This window comes from Odontesthes bonariensis, chromosome 19 (assembly GCF_027942865.1).
Source record: "Odontesthes bonariensis isolate fOdoBon6 chromosome 19, fOdoBon6.hap1, whole genome shotgun sequence".
NCBI lineage: Eukaryota > Metazoa > Chordata > Actinopteri > Atheriniformes > Atherinopsidae > Odontesthes > Odontesthes bonariensis.
Window position 1 is genome coordinate 21,056,119 of NC_134524.1, and position 8,792 is coordinate 21,064,910.

The following is an 8,792-nucleotide window of genomic DNA, read 5'->3' on the forward strand; positions in this document are numbered from 1 at the left end:
TAATATCATGATATGCAAACACAACAATACGTTATCATCACAAAAGTGTAATTTAGTCCCATTTGGGGGGTATCAAGTCTCAATCGGGGGGGTCAGACCCCCCCCCCGTAATTCGAACACTGGTGGAAAGTGGCAAATGGTCAATAGTTTCTATCCATCTATACCTACAGTGAACTTTTCTTGCTAAAGCTGTGAAAACATTCACATACACAAATAAATTAGATTTGAGGCCTTTTTCTAGCTGTCTTTCAAAAAGCTGCCTGGCGGCGGAAGTTTGTAATATTATGGATGATGCAAGTCCTTAAATTTCCATGGCTTTCTACTTTCACATTTTTTATCTATCTATCTATCTATTTATTTTTTGTTCAATGTATTTGACTGTATCTTGCCTAAAGACTACAGAGATCATGGATCAAACCACCCATCTTCTTCTCTGTTGGCAGCCACTCGAAATTCTAAAGCTTTTTTTGTGCGACTATTTTAAAAGCATATAGTCTCTGTGGATTGTAGAAGGTAGAGTATCTTCAAAAATGATCAAATGACTTCTCTGATGGAGTTAGGAAAACTATTGAAAAGTATGGTTGTCTGAGGAAGGGAGGAACACATACAGTTAAACATACTGTACGGTGTCTGGGACATGTAATGAAAGAAAAAAAATCCACACAACTGAGCTCCATCAGAATCAAAAACACTTTGACTTTGACTGGAACTTTTTATTTAAAGTCCACCTCTCGTACTTTGCAACAGCCACACAAACTCGCTGCTATTGGCGCGACAAGTTTCGCCTCTGCTCTGACAGTTATTGTTCTCTTAGGGTGTCGCTGCTGAAACCAACCTCCCACTGTGGGTTAAAACATAAAGAGGCAGAACGAAATGCCCGACCGTTCCCCCACTTAGGTTTCATTGAGCTGAATTTCCATTTCCACATTGTTTTAACAATCAATATGAAACACAAAAAATAATACTTTACCGGTGGCAGTACTTTTGAGCCATCTTTAGAACCATATCGAGGAATACTTAAAAATATGAATCGCATTGTTGTATTTGTGTCCAAACTTTTGGACTGGGACTGAATGTATTAAAGGGATAATTCGCCTCTTTTGACATGAAACTGTATGACATCCCATATTGGCAATATTATTTATTAAATTTGACTTACCCCCTGCTGCGTACTGTGAGCCGAGTTCCGGCCTCGTTTTGGCGTTGACGAAATGAGGTCCGGCTAGTTGGCTGGGACTTAAAAAATAAAGCGTCTTGCTTCTCAAAACAATATGCGTTCAAAAGAGTAATACATTTGCGTCACAAAATCGTTCACCCAGAAAAAGTCAGACCTCACAATCGCTTGCCGCTATTTTCTCTCCCTTCGTATCACTGCGTGCTGTGTAGACCGTGCAGACCGAGCAGTCCCCTGCTTCCGAGCAGTAAACACCGTAACAGGTGCGGCTATCGGCAGGCGGCAATCACGGAGTGATACGAAGGGAGAGAAAATAGCGCCAAGTGATTGTGAGGTCTGACTTTTTCTGGATGAATGCAGGGGGTAAGTCAAATTTAATAAATGATATTGCTAATATGAGATGTCATACAGCTTCATGTCAAAAGAGGCGAATTATTCCTTTAACACATATAGCCTACACATTTACATAGTTGGAGAATCAGACTTTTTAAACGTGTTCTGGATAGTCTAGAACACCTCGTGATTCAAAGCAGCTCTTCTCACGTAGCGACACATAAAAATCAGTTAGAAGACATTAAAGGGGGCCATCTTGGAAATAGAAAAAAAACAATTGTCAAGGCAAGAGCCAAACACCTTCTTTCATCCAACACGTTTATTGACAGTCAAAAACGTTTCAGTTCAATCAATAGGGATTTATTTGATAGATTTTTTTTTCACAAGGAAAATCAGTATAAATTAAACAGACCTATAAATTAGAGCAGGTTAGTATATGCTGCCTGCTAGCATGCTGACAAAAGCGAAGCCTTTCACTACAAACTGACTCTACTGCAACAGAACTAAATAAGAAAGGGCAAATATTCGACAGACTCCTCTCAGGAGTTATGCAGACAAAACTCTTGTTATTGACGTTATCAGCTGGTGTAACTTGGAACTGTAGGCTCGATAATAACCTTGTAAATAATCTGTTATTGTGAACTTTACAGTAAAATTACATCAGCTCGCTTTTATAGTTTTACGGACAGTTCAAAGAAAAGAAAGACGGAAATTAGAGCAGCGGGCCAAAGAAATGTAAGTTTCTGTAAAAAAACAAAACAGAAAAACATGGATATAGGTGTGTGTGTGTGTGTGTGTGTGTGTATGGTGGATAAAAACCTTGGCTTAAAACTGTGCCACACACCCTGCCGCCGGTTTAGAAAAACACGCAGCCTGTTTTGGCAAACATGGTCCAGGTTGGATCTGATGTGATCAGGAATCAGCCGAAATGCAGACTTTTGTTGGTTTCTTTTTGTTTTCTTTTGTCTCAGCTGCGACGGGTAGCCTGGTGGGGTGGTGCAAGTGGGGTATGTACAGTATATGACCTCTGCAGATCCAGCATAAATCCAGCACGCGCGCATGCCGCATCCTCTTCACAACACCATCCCGCCGCCCATGATCTCCATCCTCTGTTGAGAATAGACAAACGTGTGGAAGTACTGAGATGGAGCTCAAAACAAGCGTCGCCGTTCTGACGAGTCGCTGCAGAGGGAATGCACTGAACAGACAGTTTAGTTTCACAATTAAGCACGACTTTCAACTCCGCAAAAAGCGCAGATGGTAAAATGGAGCAAAAAACAGAATGCAAATCTAATAAACCATCTTGTCGTTTACAATGGAACATAGAACGCATAGAATGTTGCTGAAATGGGCTTTGTTCTCAGACATGTATTGTGTATTTTTCTACATAATCTATGTTCCTATTTTGTACTGTAATGTGTTCGAAACCTCATACTTCTACTACTCCCATTACTCATACTAACTTTTTGAGTTAGTAAGCGAGTTTGAGTAAGCGAGAAGTTCCCGGATGCATACTAGATTCGCCGAAATGTTGGGTATGCATCATGAGGTTACTACTCATACTCAAACTACCCAAGATGCAACGTAACGTGACGTTGCCGATCGTCATTTCCTTTTAAAACGGCAGTTTCAAGCCAGCTGCAACGAGGGTAGGTTCACTTCCTGTTTTCAAAACAAAAGCACCAATTGTATCATAATGGCTTTCCCTATGATAAAAGGCAACGGGTATTTTATTGAAAATAACCGGAAGTGCGTCGCTCACTACGGCTGAATGAATGAATGAATTTATTTAACTATTATTTTGTAAAACATGGTACAGCAACTGAACCATACATCAAAAGAAATAAATAGTCAGGGATAACACAAAAAAGCCCTAAAGCTTATTTCCATTGTGGTCCCTGGATGGTAGGAAAACAAGGGCTAGCTTTAGTAGTGCTGAATTCGCCGGAACAAAATTGTAAATGGCCGGTATTTTGTCAGATTTTCAACACGTTGGGGATCTAATCTAAACGACAACTTTCTCGCCTGAAAATGTTTCAAATGTTGCTAAAGTTTACAGTTTAGTGCTTAAGCGAAATCAGCTTCAGGGCGGCTGATTTCGGCTCGGGCAGGAGCAAAATGCATTGTGGGTAAACGCTCTACATTCTGTCTGATCGACGAGTATGCCGTATGCAGAATGGAAGTATGCAGTTTGCAAGTATGTAGTACGTAGTATGCGGTTTCGAACGCAGCCATTGACTTTAAGATGGCATAACTAGACGGATAGCGACGGAGAAGCATACTGAGGCCTTTAAACAAAGCTCACACACACATATCTCATCCAAAGAACATGAGGTGGACGGTGGCTGGCCTGCTCACGTCACTCATAACTGGCCAATTATACTCTGCTGCGTGTAAGATAAATGTGAAGAAGACAAATATGAATTATACCCAGATATCCGGGCTCTGCCTGACGGATTTCCTGCAAGAACTTTGTCACTACGAGTCCAGCGCTGCCGCACTTTACCTGTGACCACTAATAAATACTTTGTTTAATTTAAGGTTTTCTCCAGCTTGTTCTTGGGGCTTCCAATGAAAGAATCGGTGCCAACAATGCGAGACATTATTTAATTTCATCTTGAATTTGACAAGTTAGGAGTCGGGGACATATTGCAGCTAATTAAGGCAACGTGGAATGCTTCCAGAAATCCCCGTCAGTGAACACAGCGCAGGTTAAAGAGGAGCCATATGGGAATATGAACCAGAAACACCTGCATCTCCTCTGCATCTCAAAAACTTGTTTAAAACACACTGAGGCCAAGTGGAAAACTGTTCTGAGGTCAGATCAAAGCCAAATTTTAAACAGTTTTTGGGAAATCATGGGCACTGCGTCCTCCAGACTAAAGAGGAGAGGGCACGACCGGCTTGTTAGCAGCTCAGCTCAAAAGCCTGCATCTCTGATGGCACTGGGGGGTGCGTTAGTGCCTGTGGAACTGGGAAATTGCACATCTTGAAAGGCTCCATCAATGCTGAAAGGTATACACAGGTTACAGAGCAACATATGCTGAACGGGTGCTGGACTGACGTGCCTGCAGTCCAGACTTTTCACCAACTGAAAGGTAATTTGGCTCATCATTACATGCAAAATACAACAAAGAAGACCCAGAACTGTTGAGCAGCTAAAATCTGACATCAGACTAGAGTAGGAGTCCTCAGTTCCCAGATGTTTACAGGCCGCTGTTAAAAGAAGAGATGATGGCACTCAGTGGCAAACGTAGCCCCGTAATATTTTTCACGAAAAATAGTAAAACGTCTCACCTTCGAAACCCCGGCATGTCTCCATCTTCCGATGTCAATAACGTATTGGTTTATAAAAGTTGGGAATGACTGCACCCTGTTTTCAATTCACAATTTACACGGCAGCTCCCTTTCTTTTGGAATTCAGGTTGCATCAATCTATTTACTTATTATAAAGCTGCACTTTCATTACATTCTATTTACATTTAAAGAACACACAAATATAAACCTGAAATCAAAAAGTGCGTCAGCCTTACGGCGAAAATCCAATCTACTGTTGATACTTGATGTATACAGATGTTCTGATCCAAATGTAACTGCCCAAGTGCCACCGACCTTGACATTACTGGCATTACTGTGCAAAAAACTACAACAACAGCTGCAGGAACGTGACAAAAGGCGAGGACCTCGTCTCTAAAGCATCAGATCTGAAACTTGCAGTGACCAACCCCACAGGACAGCCCCACATGTTGTGTTCCAATCATTCACCAGATTATGGCTGTTTGGTGACGCGAGAGGAATCCAGACAGTCAGGCAGGCGGCTGTAACGCTGTGGCAGAGCCATGCATATGATAAGCGGTGCAATAGGACAACCCGCCCTAAACAAAGACCACATTCATTCATTTCAGGGAAGTTACAGGTATAAAACAACTCTATAAAATTAAAGATTAAACCAGACCTCGAAAAAAGAAAAACCCAACACGGATCTGAGTCAATCAGAAAGTGATCCTGAAACCAGTTTAGTTTGGAAATCTTCTTGCTTGGAGGAATATCCTGGAGTGCGCACATTGCGTTTACAGTGTGTGCTGCAGGTTTCAGCTCGACAAGCAGCTCGTGCGCCTTAAACACGACAAAGTAAATCCCTTTTCCGGCCGAACCCACGCGAAAATCCTCAACTGCCCAGGTGGGCTTTAACATATCCGTCGACAAATACGGCGCCTCTTAAAAAAGCCGTCATTTTAGGGGTTTCTGACATTCATTTCTGTCTCAATCCAAAAAGGAAAAGTTAGAGTGTGCATGTCCTGCCCTCTACTGAGCTAAAGCAAGCAGTACAGCTCGTTAAAGGACAAGATGCCCTGTGAAGAGGTCTAAGAGAGGTATAAAACCCTGTCGATTCAATCTGTAACAAACACCTAAATACACATTTTTCATTGTTGTTGGAGCACAAACATACCAAATGGCATGACGAAAAACTGAAAAATGGATTTCTGCAAACTTAGCTTCACAGGCTGTCATGACCTGTTGAAATGTCCTCACCTGAGTGACAGAGTTTAACATCTTTTTTTTTTTCTTTAAGCGTTTTTCCAATAACCAAAATGTTTCCGAGCCGTTTGTGATTACTGCAGGTCTGTGACATTACCTGAGGCGGTTCTATGAAAGCCAGCCAATCGGATGAGTGCGTTGGAAGCAGCCCCATGGACTGACATTTGTAGATGGCCAGGGCCGAGCCCAGGAGGTTACCGACCAGGTAGACGAGTCCCTGGAGCCACTGCTGGCTGGAGCTCTCCAATACCTTGAAGGCTGAGACGCGAGAAGACAAAGGGATGAACAAGACGGAAACAAAGAGGAATGCAAGCCGATTGTAAGCAGTTTATAGCCAGACAAGAACAAAAAAACAAACAAACAAAAAAAAACATACCTGGTCAGTATTCACACAGACAGATAAAACAAAACAGCCTGAATACTTTACACTCACTGGCAGACATGGACATAAGCGCCTGTATGGGCCTCCACGCCATCATGCAGACCATCATGATGGGGAAGATGGAGATGGTGTTGCCCGACATGTACATGATGAACAAGTTCATTGGAATCTGTTTTAGGGGCCCGAGGGCCACGTCCCAGCAGCGCTGCACAACAGGAAGAAGAGACAGAGGTTCGTACCGAGCAGCATATTTGTGGCATCATTTTTTTTTGTAGTTTCTGTTGAAGTGTTTTGTGCCAACAACTGAGAGGTGTTTCCCCATATTTAGCTTACTGTGATCTAATAATGTTGTGTCAGAAGGTCTGGATTTGATTTTAATGGGTTTTTCACTTACAGACGGACTTTAATGAGGTTATTTGTGTGCAATATCTCTTGCACAGCATTTTAAAAACACGAACAGTGTCCGTCTCTGATAAAGTGAAGGGTGAATCTTTCCTCACTTTTTCCACCAGGTTCTTGTCTGTCTCCTGGATGCTGGTGTCGGGTACAGGTTTCTCAGAGAAGCCGATGGGGTAAACGACGTCTCCCTGACCGCCCTGCCTGTCACCGCGACTTCTGGAATGCAAAGAGCGGCACAAACACTTTAGCTTTCATCAAACTCTTGTGCTAAAGTGTGGAAAGCAAAAGAAATCACTCATTTGTGAAGGGTGAAAGCTTTGCACAAGTATCCGTCTGCATTGTGCCGTTTTTCATCAAAAAACGGCTTTAACTGATGTATGAAGCATCAATTGAAGGTGTAGTGTGGAGGATGTAGCGGCGTAAATTACAACTACACAACCAAGACTAAAGAAAAAGGCAAACAAAAAGCAACCTCTGTCAACTTTGGATAGGATAGACTCATTTTCAGGCAATGAAAAGACAACAGATCTTATCTTTACTTTGGCCTCTAGATGTGTGAGTGTGTGTCTGGATGGTTGTCTGTATCTCTGCGCTGTTAGCTCTGTGACAGAATGGCAGTCCAGGGTGTACCCCTGTTCCTGCTAAAGTCTGCTGGTTCAGGCTCCAGCCTTAAGTTACCCTGAACAGGATAGACCTGTGTGGAAAATTAACTGATGAACGAACTTCCTAGCTACATTTAGTAAAATGCTATTCAAAATTAGGTTTCTTGTACCCTTCCTGGGAGGGTTTATAAAGCGAGCAGGTGCCAACTGGAAATGTGAGAATGGAACAAAATCATTTTCAAACTGAAATTTCCAAGCAACTTTTCAAATGGGCAAAAATGCCACTGGTGGTATTCCCCACACGCTTTCCGTGGACCTCAGATGTACAAATGAAATGTTTGGTTGTTCTGCTTTTGTGCCTACCTCGTGTTGCCCAAGCTCAGCTCCAGAGCCCACTTCATCCTCCTGGCCCCGCCGCCTCCTCTTGTGGACAAAGTTCCTCCTCCTTGTCCCCCTGGAGACGCCATGGTAACAAACTTCACAGCTGGACCTCAGAGACAGAAAGCACCTAGGGAGACAAAAACACAGAGGATGACAACAACCTCATTGTGCAACTCAATCAATCAACTTGTAACAGCTAATAAACCATATAAAAACCCTCCAAACTTCCAAAAGTATCAGAAAAGATAACCTTTAACATATGACTTCATGTCATGGTGCCAACTTAACACGAACAGGGAAATCCTAACATCTACCCAAGGCATATCTAACTGATATTTCTATCATATTTTTTAAAGCTATTAAATTAACATGAAACTCAGTTCTCAAGTATAATATTTCCTTGCACTATTTGTTAAATTAAAAATAACTGACTATGGGAGGTCTAATACTAGCTTAATTTTCACATTGGCATGACCGTTAAAATGTCACACCGGCGTGAGCCATGAGACTTTTTCTGACTGATGATAACCAATATAACGACAAACCAAACAGAAATTTGATTTCAGGCAGGATGATTTAGCCTCTAGCAATAGCGGAAATCGGTCGGTTTCGGGTCTTTGAGCAAAAATAGAGATAAATACGCCAGTCTCAAGAGAAATTCTGCTTATTAGACCGAGACAGCTCGACGCAAAGCAGGACGTTAGTCACTTCACGTCGATTTAAAGCAGCTTGGAAATAACGTTGAATGAAATAAAGACAACACAGCTTCAGTTAAAGATGAACCTACCTTATAGAAACATCCAAACCAGCTGCTATCGTTTTGTTGAAGTCACTTGTGCTGAAAAACAAGAAAGTTAGCCTACAGGTAAGGCAAAAGAGACGAGTCGAACAGTACTCACTTGCTAATTCCGGTCAGGGCCCGCAATGATGACGTAATGCGCTACCGAAGCGGATATTGCGTCATAACTCCCAGTCGCCTTGA

At 42.2% G+C, this 8,792-nt stretch overlaps 1 protein-coding gene across 1 annotated transcript; it reads right to left on the bottom strand.

The window, feature by feature from the left end:
* Window positions 1–1,808: 1,808 nt before the first annotated feature.
* emc4 (ER membrane protein complex subunit 4) lies at window positions 1,809–8,742 on the bottom strand. The gene is made up of 6 exons (XM_075451393.1): window positions 8,598–8,742; window positions 7,793–7,937; window positions 6,929–7,043; window positions 6,480–6,633; window positions 6,144–6,304; window positions 1,809–2,616 (listed from the first exon to the last, which is right to left on the bottom strand). The coding sequence occupies exons 2-6, from the start codon at window positions 7,894–7,896 to the stop codon at window positions 2,581–2,583; spliced, it is 570 nt and encodes a 189-aa protein (XP_075307508.1). The 5' UTR covers window positions 7,897–7,937; window positions 8,598–8,742; the 3' UTR covers window positions 1,809–2,580.
* Between the last annotated feature and the right edge of the window lie 50 nt (window positions 8,743–8,792).